This window comes from Tympanuchus pallidicinctus, unplaced genomic scaffold, assembly GCF_026119805.1.
Source record: "Tympanuchus pallidicinctus isolate F22 unplaced genomic scaffold, pur_lepc_1.0 scaffold2, whole genome shotgun sequence".
Classification (NCBI taxonomy): domain Eukaryota; kingdom Metazoa; phylum Chordata; class Aves; order Galliformes; family Phasianidae; genus Tympanuchus; species Tympanuchus pallidicinctus.
Window position 1 is genome coordinate 21,111,094 of NW_026294721.1, and position 12,857 is coordinate 21,123,950.

The following is a 12,857-nucleotide window of genomic DNA, read 5'->3' on the forward strand; positions in this document are numbered from 1 at the left end:
AGGCAGGCGGCGGCCTCCGCGCCCTTCCCAGCAGCGGGACCCGGCCGGGCCTAGAGCGAGGAGGGGCGGGAAGGGGCACGTCGGAGAAAGCACCATCCCGGAGGCTCCCCCGCTAGGGCCGCGCCCAGAACACCGCGACGGTGCGACTTCAGCCCCGGTCAGCCGCTCGCAGCCCGGCGGGGCGGCGCGGAGCCGGTCCGCCGCGGATGGCATCGGATGCAGCCACAAGCCGCGACTAACCTGGCGGCGAGCGGCGCCGAAAGGGGCGGCGTGTGACGTCATCGCGCTCTTGTAGCCGGTCGCGAGCCGCCGACGTCATCGCGCCGAGGCCGCCGTCCGAGAGGCGAGAGAAGGCGAGCCCCGATGCGCGCGAGCCGGTGCGGGCGGTCGAGCGCCGAGAGCGTCGATCGGGGCGGCGGGGGGCGTCGCCATGTCGCTGCTGCCCGGGGGCTGCCGCGGCGCCGCCGCTACCGCTGCCGCTACCGCTGCCCGGCGACTGCTGCTGCTATCGGGGCCTCACGCACGGGTGGGTGGGCGCCGTCCTCAGCCGGGGCGTCGCGGCCAGTAGCGCGGTTGCGCGCCTCAGGGCTCCTCAGGGCTGGTTAGGAAACGCGCGGCGCGGTGCAGTGCGGTGCGGTGTGGTGTGGTGTGGTGTGCTGCGGTGTGCTGCGGTGTGCTGCGGTGTGCTGCGGTGTGCTGCGGTGTGCTGCGGTGGGGTCCGGGCTGCGTCGGGCAGAATGTGGGCAGCGGGTCGGGACGAGCGGCTCTTCACCTCTGCTTAGAGCTGCCCAGGCCGCACCTGAGAGCTGGGTCCGGTTCTGCGTCCCCAGTACGAGAGACACGCAGGGCCATGGAGATACAAAGGGCCTGGAGCTCCCAGAGCTGGGGCTGTGCAGTCTGAGGCGGCGTGGGAGAGAGGTCCATCAATGGGCAGAAGTAGCTGAAAGCAGGGCGCGGAGGGCAGAGCCGGGCTCTTGGTGCCGGCAGGGCAAGAGGCAGCGGACCCAAAGCGGAGCACGGGAGGTTCCTTCCGAACGCCAGGAGCGGTTCTGTGGGTGACGCTCCGTCACGGGCTGCCCAGCTGCGGGCTCTCCTCCTTGCAGGTCTTCAGAAGCATCCCGGAGCGGGCACTGCTCTGCTGACGCTGCTGGAGCTGCGGCTGGGCCCGATCTCAGCCGTGCCGTGCTGCTCTGACTGAGGCCGTGTCCACGGTGAAATAGTACTTTTGGCTGACTTGATGTGCATCTAAACCTCAAAATCCTCTCGGTCTCAAAAGCAAAAAGTAGTCCATGCAGTGATACTTGTATCAAAAACTTTAATTTAGTCTGACGCTGAGATATGTGGGAACTGGTCATTCTTTTTGTCTGTTTTTCATGACTTGAAGTGAAGGAGAGTATAAATGTTTAACATAAATGCCATTGGGAAGAGACTTGCACGAAGTCTGTTGCAGAGCGTATGGTAAACCACCAAAACGACTGGCGGTTCTTCAGTATGAAACACTAATCCAGTCATAATTTAGTACATAACACCGTTGCTTTTTTTTAGGTGTCAGAAAGCCATGTGTGTAACCAGTATGGAACATCAAGTTCTTTGCCTGAGGAGACAAAAAAAATTCTCCAAAATGGACCAGACTTAGAGGACTTTGTATCAGGAGATTTGGCAGATAAGAGTGCGTGGGCTGAGTACAAAGGCAATTTAAAGCGTCAGAAAGGAGAAAGGTAAATGTAATTTCAAACAGCTGTTGTCGCTTCCATGCAGTTTCTTGCATGTTCAGGTATTAACTGCAGAATGTACACCGTGTCCTTTTATTAAATTCTGTTGTATTGGCTTGCCAGATTGATTTTGCATGGAAAAAACCCACAGTATTAACTCTGAATATGTAAAAAAACTAAGACATGATGATATTTTCTCAACTTGAATGCTTGTGCTGTACCAAGTTATAAACGCACATCAGAGGGTAGCATACTATACTTAAGGGCTGAAAAAAATATTACTGGTGTCAAAGAACAAATTCATGCAGAATAAGTTAAAAAATACTTGAAACAAAGTATATTCCCAGTTATACAGTTGATCTCCCTTCTTGCTAGTTGTGTACTTTACGCTGTCGTTAATTGTTGTGTTCTCCACTGTTGTACTATGAAATCCCATCTTTACAGCCTTAAGCCTTCCAGTGACAACAAATTCCTATTTTTGAATACTGGGATGGTAATATGCATAGAAGAGAGAAGCCTGTTATGACTGTGAGTGATATTAATGCTGGCCACTGAGCTGCATCAATATTCAAGGAACCCTTCCTCACTGGGATGTGTAACAAATTGAAATGGATCTATGTAATTAATGGAAACTTACCATGTAAATAATGTATTAATGTTTACATTTGTTTGATTTTTGTTCAGGCTACGACTTCCTCCATGGCTGAAAACAGAGATTCCCATGGGCAAAAATTACAATAAACTGAAAAATACCTTGAGGAGTTTAAATCTGCACACGGTAAATCTAGTATCAAACCAAGGTTTCCTGTAGAGATGATGATGATTTTTTGTTTGTATGTTTGTTTTTGTGGAGGACAGGTAGACATTATGTCTTGTATGGTCTTAGATGCTGAAATCAAACCCAATGCTGACTTTTCTTTTTAATGTTTTTTTTCTGCTGTGATTTTAAATATTATGACTTAATACTTGCATCATCGAAGAGATGAAAAGATGCCAATTGTAGCTGTTTTTAATGGAAATGCACACAGTTTCAGGGATATATACGCATTTTGCAGGAAAAGGAATTGCAGAAATTTGCATTTGCTTAAATACACCCTCAATCACAGAAACCTAGAATGGCCCAGAGGATCATAGATCTCCAACCCCCTGTCGCAGGCAAGGCTGCCAGCCTCCATATCTAATACTAGCCCAGGCTGCCAGGGCCCCATCCAGCCTGGCCTTGAACACCACCAGGTAGGGGGCATCCACAACCTCTCTGGGCAGCCTGTTCCAGGCTTACCACTCTCTTGGTAAAGAACTTCCCCCTGAAAGGTGATAAAAAGTGGTAGGTATGCATGGAGAGCTTTTTTTTCTGTTTGGTTGGTTGGTTTTGGAGGGTTTTTTTGTTTGTTTGTGGGTTTTTGGGGGGGCAAGATGTATCATGGATCTTGTGAATACAGTATCTTGTGAAATGTGTAAATTTAAAATGTTAATGACAATCTGTGCTAACTAATAAGGCAGTTACTCGGCTGAGGAGTTGTTGGCTCTGGGTTTATATATTAGAGGGTAAAGAATGGAAATGGATGCCAGGAAACAATTACTTTCTTCCTAGCCATTCTGCTGACTTCTTCCATAACGATGTGTAACTCTGTTTAATCTCATTTATCACAGATGGAATTAGGATTATTTGTAGGCTAGTACTGAAATATAGCACTTTCCTGTATGTTTAACTTCAGGTATGTGAGGAAGCACGTTGTCCCAACATTGGGGAATGCTGGGGAGGTGGTGAATATGCTACAGCTACAGCTACTATTATGGTAAGCCATTAACAATTTTTCATGTATTTTATAACTGTTTGAGGCACTTGTAGCACATTGTTGGATATGTGGCAACCTCTGCTGAAGTGGTGTGGGTTTGTTACGTGAAATGTACAGGAAATCACTTCCTCACCTTTTTCTTTAGTATTGAGACGTTCTGATAGGCTGAAACAGCATATGCAGCTGTTTCTTGGCTGAGCAATAGTGATGTGCAAAATGTAAATGTAGGAATGCCCTTCTTGTTTCAGCTGATGGGTGACACGTGCACTAGAGGCTGCAGATTTTGTTCAGTGAAGACAGCAAAAAATCCACCTCCACTGGATCCCGAGGAGCCTTATAACACAGCAAAAGCTATTGCTGAGTGGGGCTTGGACTACGTTGTATTGACATCGGTGGACAGAGACGGTTAGTATGCTGTCACTGATGTCTTCCAGTGTGGGCTCAATTGTGCAAATCAGTGCAAGTGTTGAGAATTCTTCTTTGAAATGAGTCAACTGTGCCGAACCTTTGGAAAGTGCCTACATACTCCTAGTATCTCTCTATACCTGGTAAAATACTATAGAAGTTACACTCAGAGGATCATCTTTTCCAACCTAAATTATTCTGTGATCGAGTCCAACCATCCAGCTAACCCTGCTGCTAAGCCATGTCCCTAAGTGCCACATCCACACGTGTGGATGGTGATGGACTCCACCCCTTCCCTGGGCAGCCCGTTCCAATGCCTAACCACCCTTTCCACAAAGATATTTTCCTGAGGCTCAATTTCAGCCTCCCCTGGTGCAGCTTGATGCCGATGCCTCATGCCTGACACCTTCTTCTCTAGACTCCTTTCAGATAGCTGTACATAGCAATGAGTTCTTAACGTTAAAAATATACAATAATTAATAAAATATTGTAAGAACCTTTTTCTTTTTTCAAGGTACACACACTATATTCTACTTGATCAGAAAAAAAATCACATTCATACACTATGCTATTGCAGAACTTGTTTTCAAAAGCTACACCTGAAATAAATTATACTTAATAGTATTGAAAGTTGCTTTTTGTTCTGTGGTTGTAGTAGCTCTTTTGTGGTGACATCATGTGCATGAGAAAAACAATTGTAAGGACTCTTCAGTACACTTTAGGTGAAAATCCAATAGCTTCAAAGTGGTTTACAAGAAAAGAGCAATAATGCTTAGTTGGATGTTTCAGTTTTTTTGTAGGACGGCTTCTCAGATCAATAGTTAAAGTTTAAATAGTTAAAGTCATTTTGTTCTTAGGCTGACAGTGAACCCACAAAAACAAGTGAATATGATTATATTTAATCTGTGTGCAGAGTGAGGCTTGGTAGAATATCTGTTGCAAACCTTTGGCATAAGCAGTAAAATGAGTTTTATCTTTGACTAAGAACTCCTTTATGAGTTCGGATTTAATTGTGACTCTGCTTTTTTTTTTTTGTCTCTAATAAGTAAATGCATTTCTTGAGCAGAAAGGTTAACTGAATAATTGGAATACTTGTAGATATGCCTGATGGTGGAGCAGAACACTTTGCAAAGACGGTCTCCCATCTGAAAGAAAGGTACGTTAATAATGTATTACTGTTATTAGTAAAAAACTTTCTTGTTGTATCTTAGTTTCAGCTGGGATGGAATTGTTTTCTTCAGAGGGTCTGATATAATGCTATATTTTGGTTCTAGGAGAAAAATTATAACACACTGATGTTTATAGTTGCCTGCTATCTATCTATCTATCTATCTATCTATCTATCTATCTATCTATCTATTTATGTATTTATTTATTTAGCCTGTAACGTCTTTCAGAGCCAAAGCCATTTGCAGCAAAGGGCCCCAAGGAGCTGGGAGGGAACGGAATTAGGACAGCTGACATAAACTGGCCACAGGGACATTCTGTGCTATTTGACATCACAAAGAAGGAGTTTTGGAGGCGTGGGAGTTCATGTCACTCTCTTTTGCTACTTGGTGGGCTGGCTGGGCATTGGTCAGGGGGTGGTAAGCAATTGCTTGTGCATCACTTGCTATATTTGTCATAATTATTATCCTTTTCTTTAGCTTAGTAAATAGTTTTATCTCAACCCACAAGTTCCACTTTGTCTCTTTTTGATTCTTTCCCCCTTCCCAGTGGGATGGGGGAAGTAACCAAGAACTGCGTGATGCTGAGCCACCTGCCAGCTTAAATCACAACATGTGCTATGGCATGTAGGTCAGAATTGCCTTTAGCTGGATTCTGTGAGAAGCCATACAAATAGAAAAGTGTGCCTTCAGCTTGTTTATGTGCCCTTTTTCCCCCCATTATTTGTATTTCTGGTACAATAGTCCCAAAATATTTTGAATTGGAATGCACTTCCAATTTAGCACAGGCTTATTTAAAGTTAAGCACTGGATTATTTCTTTGACCATGTGTCAGGTCAGAAATACATCTTCTCTGTATTTCAGAGCTGTAATAGTAAAATATTATTTAAAACTTAAAATAGTAAAATAGTATTTAAAACTTCATGCAGTAACCTGTGACTGACAGAAAAATATTACATATAGACAGACTGCAAAGAAATGGGAGGTTTTGTATTTGACTTTCATTCTATTTCAGCTCACATCAGTAAAGTCAGGAATTAAACACATTATGTTTTGTTTGAACAGTGATATTACAAAAAAGCAATAGTGTCAGTACTTGCAGAAATCTGTTGTTTTAGCCATATATCCCCAATTAACTTCGCTCTGCTTACGAGCGCATCGTTGGTTTGGTTATGTTTGGGTTTTGTTACATCGAACGTTTACCGACAGTGATAAAAATCCCACGGATGTGCTCATTTCCAGTTTCTTTTTCTCAGGAACTCAAAAATAGTTGTGGAATGCCTTACCCCTGATTTCCGAGGGGACCTTAAGGCTGTGGAGAAGGTAGCACTGTCAGGGCTGGACGTGTATGCCCACAACGTGGAGACCGTTCCGGAATTACAGAGGTAAGCAAGAACAGCGTGTGTAAATGGAAGCAGAATGCAGTACAATAGGAGAAGGGATTTTGTGAAAGGAATTCTCTGTGACTGAGAGCCAGAGCCATTTATTTAAACCTGCTTTCAGCACGCAGCTCTCGGTCCCGATCCCATGACCACAGGCCTCTCGCTTTGTCCTAAAAAAGGACGAACAAAAGAACCGAAACATTCACTGCGAACGGAGCATAGCTGAATCCCATTGTGTCGGGTTCTCTTCTTGAGAACTAGGTTTTGTTTCGCAGCTCTGTAGTACTTTGAACTATCTGCGGCTTACACACAGCTTGCCCTGCGGCAGAAAAGGCGCAGGCTGCCCGGGCGCTGTTCCATCCCGCTGCTCCCGGCACTCTGCAGCCCGTTGGTTTTCCGCGGTTCTGCGGGTGCGTCGCGCTCGCGATCTGACAGTACTCTGCCACGAGAAAAAGGAACGCTTCCCTGCTGGCAAGGACGTTCTGTACAGCTCCGCCCGCAGCCACGCGGCGTGCTGCCGCTTCGCGTCGCGCCGGCCTTGCCCCGCCCGCCACCTTCCGCTCGGGCGGCCGGCCGCCTCAGGACTGGGGAGGCGGGCGGGGAGCTCCGAAATGGCGCGGGGCCGCGGTTCCCAGCCTGCCTCGCGCGGCGCCGCCCTGCCCGCCGCCCGCCCGCAGAGGGCGCCCGCGCCGCGCCGCGCCCGGGCCTCGGGGCCGGCAGGCGGCCCGGAACGGCGAGCCGTGGTTTGGGCTTCGCGGGATGTAACAGAATGTAACTGTCGTGGCGTCTTTAACTCGCCGATGTTCTCCCCGTCGTGCTGAAAACCTCAAAGGAAAATCCGCGATCCCCGAGCCAACTTCGAGCAGTCCGTCCGTGTGCTGAAGCACGCCAAGGAGGTGCAGCCCCGTGTCATTTCCAAGACATCCCTCATGCTGGGGCTGGGTGAGACAGATGAACAGGTGTTTTCAACGATGAAGTGTGAGTTTTCTTGTTTTCTTTGCTATTCTTTTCCAAGAAGAGAAAAGTTCCCAGTGGATAGTGCACACAGGCATTTTTCACAAGATATTTGTACATCCTACAATGTTTCTCCCAAATCCAGCTGAAGGATTGTCTACCTGTACTTTATCCCTTGCATAATAACCATATATTTAGAAGGCAGTGGTGCAGCCTTGTTTTTCTGCAGCTGTGACGTATCAGTTCCTGCCCAGCATTTCGTACAGAAGTGTGAAGTTCAGCCTCAGGGCTGTTTGCATGTCATGGATGTCTTTGGAGCCATCCAGTTACTCTACTCTCATTCCTCTCCCTTTCTCTAAGTAGGAGCTGAAGAACATGTAAATGTGCTGCTATTAAACCCATTTATCAGTCTAATCAGGTTTCAAGGTAACAGTGAGTGCAAAGTGCTGTAAACAAAACATCATCTTTTTATTTGACTTGGGGGCAAGTAGTTCACATAGCCAGGAAATACACAGAGGTATTCATTCAAAATCTGATCCCTCACACCTGATCACCACAGCAAGCATCGCCCTGCAAGCTAGCTGACTGCTGGGTGCCTGGGTTACTTTCTGTAAGCAGACAACCTGAACTCATTTGTTGCATCTTGATTCTAGTAAATATCCATCTTGCAAGTTTTTGCAGGCATTAAAGCTAACATCTACCCTTCGGTGTGTAAAGCTGGCTAAAGGTGTTGGCAAATTTATTTCTCTTCAGAAAAGTACTGGTAACTTCAGCATGAAGGCTTTGAACCAGTGGAGAAGTGCTAAGTGCATGTGTCCATTTTCCCTCAGAGGAGGGCTTTGACCTAAAGATGCAGTGAAAAGCAGCAAAACAAAAAAGAGCATGTTGTCTCTGCAGTGAGACAAGTGACTGCAGTGCAGTGGTATTCTCTCCAGCTCTGAACTAGAGAGATCGTGCAGCAGCTTGGATCTCAGAACGAGGTGCATTGCTGCTGCTTGTGGAGGTTGCAGGCTCTGTTCAGGGAAAGCAGAACGTACCCCCTGCAGGGTGCTGTGGTTCAGCCTTGCACATGGGGTGTTAGCCACCTGCTGACAATCCCTTGTGGTGCTTTTGCCACTAACAAGGACATTTATTTTTGCAGTGTTGCGTGAAGCAGGTGTGGATTGTTTGACTCTAGGACAATACATGCAACCAACAAAACGTCACCTAAAGGTAATTTCATTTACAGACAGAATTATGGTCTGGACCTTGCAGTAAAGTTTTTTCTTTCTAAAACGAGGCTTGATTTGCATCCTTCCCTTAACTGTGGATGTTGGGAAATATTTCCTTCCTTGTCTAACTTTATTCCCATCTGTTATGGACTCCTTGCTAGAAATGGCCCCAGCTACAATCATTCCATCCTCTGCAGACTTTCCATTGTTACTATTAGCTGGGCAGACAGCTGGAGCTGAGGAATGATTCTGCAAAACAAGAGTCTCCCTGCATGCCTCAAACAGAATGGCTTGAGTCAGCTCTTCTTCGCTGACTGGTAGGCTGGCCCTTAATGGTGCCACTTCAGCTGCAGAAATTACCATTTATTTCTTCTGTAACCTGTCCAGAGCTTGAGTCTCTGTACTGTTACTCTGTTTCACTGAAATAATTTGCTAACAAAGAGATTTGTAGGACTACTATGTTGTTTGTTTGTTTGTTTTTACTAACTTGGACAAAAAGGTTTGTGCAAAAGGACTGTTTGAAAACAGAGCTAAGAACACGATGAAGCAACAATTTTGCAGCTATATCTGTTTTGGAATGTAATGTTTTGAATTGAGATTTAATTGTGCCATGTTGCCACATGCTGTCTATATTTTATTTCCTTTACATTAAGGGCTGATCAGAATGAATTCTTTTCACTCAGGTTGAGGAGTATGTAACACCTGAAAAATTCAAATACTGGGAAAAAGTAGGAAACGATCTTGGATTCCATTACACTGCTAGCGGGCCTCTAGTGCGTTCCTCCTATAAAGCAGGTACATTACTAAGCAGTGTTAAATCATTTAGGATGTGATGTTTTATGTAATCAAGCTAAAACTGTGAGGTAATAGGCAACAAAGCTCACCTTTTCTCAAGAGCAAATTATCTAGTCACGCTTTTTTACTGTTTACATTTACTGTTTTTTGTAGTTCATCTATAGTACGTATCTGTGCAATTGTTGTGTGGCTTGTCACCTTAAATAAGCTGGTTTTTTGGCAAACCAAGCTTGTGCTATACTTAATGCACAGGATTCATATGTAGGGTACACAGCCTTCAGTTTTTCCATTACAATCTGCCACTTGAACACTTGAGGCTTTAATGGAGCCAGTTGTTGCTTGTGATGCAGTTTTGATGCTGAAGGCAGAATTTATTTGCGGTGCCCTAGAAATAATTAGACACACTTAAGGCAGTGCTTTTTCTGACAAAGCAGTGTGTTCAGTAGCAGCTGATCTTAGTGGCACTGCCGTGTAGGTGCAACGTTCTGCTTTTTCCTAAGGAGAGAGCACAGAAGGATGGTTTGGGGCACCTTGCTTCTCAGGCTATTTGAAGCAGGATTTATAGTGGGTTTCATTACAAGTTGCTGCTACTTCATAAAATAGGAATTAATTTTTAATTAAATCAATTCACCTCGACCTGGTTGAGAACACAAAGCAGCAGAGCTTTTTCATAACACTGAACATGAAGAAAATTCAGATTTTGAGGGGATGGATGGTATTGCTTGTTGAGTTATGGATTTGACTTTTTACACATCCTGGCTGTACTGAAAATGCAGCTGTGTAGAACTGACTAGCTATAGAATATTGGTAAGCCCTAATACAGAATGCAATAGGAATGCACGTTGTTTCGCTTCGTGTCCTGGAAACACCTACAAATGACTTCTGGTGCTTTTTTGCCTTTTGATTAGGTGAATTCTTCTTGAAGAACTTGGTGGAAAAAAGAAAGACGAAAGTCATCTGAAAATGAGAGTGAGCCTATTTAAAGCAGCCAGTTCTAAGGATCCTTTTTCAGCACATAATTATACCCAGTTCCAGAAATACAGAAGACCAGATGGCGGAGGCACGAAAACTTACTATCTTTCCAGAACATTTTACTCTTACCAAAACACTGTTATTGTACCTAACTCCTGGCAATGCTACAACTATGTAGTCCTTCCAGCATTAAGTAGTAAGTCAGAAGACAGAATTGATTTTGAAAGAGCAAAGTGATTGAGGTAAGCTGAAAAATAATCAGAGGTTTAAGTAAAGATTTGATGCTACCATCAATGTTGCTGCAATTAGATACTGCTTAAGATGCCAATAACAGGTATTTTGAAAGGCACTGAGATCTTGCTGTGTCTTACCATTACTATGTAACACAAGCTTGCAGGGACTGTGGGAAATAAAGGATTTACAAAACAGCATACATGACAAAGGACCACATTAGGATTATTTTGAACCACACCAGAGAAGTACTGTTAATTCAAGACATTATGTCTTTTGCCTGCATCTTAAGAAAATTAACTGTGCCATTCTGAGAGCTAATGCTTTGCAGGTGTCTCAAAGGATGAGTCTCAATTAGAGGATGAGGTGAAGAAAACAAGATAGTTAACTTTGTATAGATATCAATTTAAAACACTAGGAAATTGATAGCAGCAAAGAGGGAGCCACCTTCAGCTTGGGTATGTATGTGACTGTAACAAACCCCTCTGCTTTCTCCAGATGCTGCTTCAGCATTGAGTGTCCAGATTTGTGCATATCCTGTACTGTAATTCTGCTCTGTTGTTGCCTGGGGATTAAAGTTCTGTACCCCACCTGAGGGTGTGGAGGTTGCATTCAGTCTGGGTGCCTGCCCCAGGGGATTTGATCTGAGTGTTTACTCTTCTGCATTCAGATTTAACTGCACTGTGGCTGAAATGTAAAGTCTGTTATGTACTGTACTAAGCTCAGGTAGAAATAAAAGTGTGGCATATGGTACAATAGCAACTGTTCATTTCTGTCTTTTCAGTCATGGTCATCTCTCCTTAATCATTCTCAGCTGTGCGTTCTGAACAGTAGATAAGAGTTTTTGAAACTGGCTGAAGCTTTTATTTTTACAAAGTTGTTGGGAAATATTCCCAGGAATTTGTTGTCTAGTTGTAATAAACTCTTATTCCAGTAAAGCTGGAGCTGTCTGCAGTACTTACATACACTTTTGTAGTCTATAGAAAGGAGAGAGGACCCTCCCACTACTCCATGCTCTGTTAGGATGACAGCTAATGAGCAGGTGGAATCTTGGTATTGTCATAGACAGTGAAAGTCAAACTCTGCCACCAAGGCCAGTGTTGCATAATTGATACTTCACAAAATAAAGCACTAAGTATAGCAATACTAAGGCATTATGAAGACAAATTAGCTTTAAACTAAAAAGGAATATATTTAATTAAATAGTATGACGGTAGTGTAAATTAGGGAGAGATTGTATGTTCTTTATGGCTCAGGCTTAATGCCTGTACCTTGAAAAGGTGAAAATTTTGAAGTTATCAATAAGTCTGCAAAGGAGTCTTGAACAAGAGCAGGCATGCTGTGGGCCACAGCCACCTCCCTTCAGCTGAAACACCACATAGCAGAGCAGCAGAAGGTTGGCACTACAGCAAGGAGTCTGAATACTGCTCTGCTTCAGCAGGCCAGGTGAGGTGCAGCACTAACCTGATGATACCCACACATGTAATGACTGCCAGCTTTTATTAGAGGCCCCCCTATAAACAATGGGCTTTGATAGAGCAGGTTTAGGAAGCTATTGTAGCTTTTGCCAAGTTACTGTTTTCAGTATAATCAACACCAGAAAAATGAAGAAAAATTCTGAGCCATACAGCAATTTTAGAACTGCCAAGAGGACACTGCACAATGAACATCTATGACTTTTTTTTCCTATTGAGACAAATGTTTCTGTGAAACAGTCTAACATTATTTCATATGGTAAGTTTTTTTTTTACTGACTGCTGCTGGGTGGATCAGAAGATGATCTCAGGCTTTACACAACTGTCTGACAGCAGGCCCCCAGTTACACAAGCTCTGTAAGCCATTTTCTAGTCACATGCTTTGTATGGCTTCTAGGAAAGCAGTCATATTTTGGCTGCATAGATGTATTTTTGTTTCATTTCTGAGGGTCTTTGAGGACCTCTGACAATTTGTACAACATAGATGATTAGCTTTAAAGTTCTTTTTCTAGTTGAAAAAACTACTTTTCCAACTATCTTTCATCCCTATTCCCATTTTTTCCCCTATCACTTTATGTTGAAGGCACCAAACACTCCGAGGTTATGGCTATAGATTCAGCACTGATCTCATGACTTCTCTAATCTTGTTTCAGAAGAGATTTCACATTGAATATTTGCAAAGCACTTAATTCTGTCTGCACTTCTTATAGTACCGTATGCCTGCTTTGTCAGTTTCCCCTCGCACTCAAGAAAACAGT

At 44.3% G+C, this 12,857-nt stretch overlaps 2 protein-coding genes across 3 annotated transcripts in view; one reads left to right on the forward strand and one right to left on the reverse strand.

Annotated features, from left to right (window-relative positions):
- RPL9 (ribosomal protein L9) overlaps positions 1-316 on the reverse strand; it is a 228,772-nt gene extending 228,456 nt beyond the window's left edge. For both annotated transcript variants that reach the window (XM_052681758.1, XM_052681757.1), the window contains exon 1: positions 241-316. The gene's annotated coding sequence lies outside the window, so the exon portion shown is untranslated. The remainder of the gene's footprint in view (positions 1-240) is intronic.
- Positions 317-372: 56 nt separating this feature from the next.
- LIAS (lipoic acid synthetase) lies at positions 373-11,382 on the forward strand. Its single transcript, XM_052681752.1, has 11 exons — positions 373-526; positions 1,546-1,718; positions 2,397-2,490; positions 3,428-3,508; positions 3,757-3,913; positions 5,012-5,069; positions 6,336-6,464; positions 7,294-7,439; positions 8,557-8,627; positions 9,310-9,421; positions 10,330-11,382. Exons 1-11 carry the CDS (start codon positions 431-433, stop codon positions 10,380-10,382), a joined length of 1,170 nt encoding a protein of 389 aa, XP_052537712.1. The 5' UTR covers positions 373-430; the 3' UTR covers positions 10,383-11,382.
- Positions 11,383-12,857: the final 1,475 nt, after the last annotated feature.

Bases quoted from the DNA above. Each gene is read 5' to 3' on its own strand.
- LIAS (XM_052681752.1), top strand. From the start codon at position 431: ATGTCGCTGCTGCCCGGGGGCTGCCGCGGCGCCGCCGCTACCGCTGCC. The intron at 2,491-3,427 runs GTAAATCTAGTA...GTTTAACTTCAG, and splicing joins GGAGTTTAAATCTGCACACG to GTATGTGAGGAAGCACGTTG. The intron at 8,628-9,309 runs GTAATTTCATTT...CTTTTCACTCAG, and splicing joins CAACAAAACGTCACCTAAAG to GTTGAGGAGTATGTAACACC.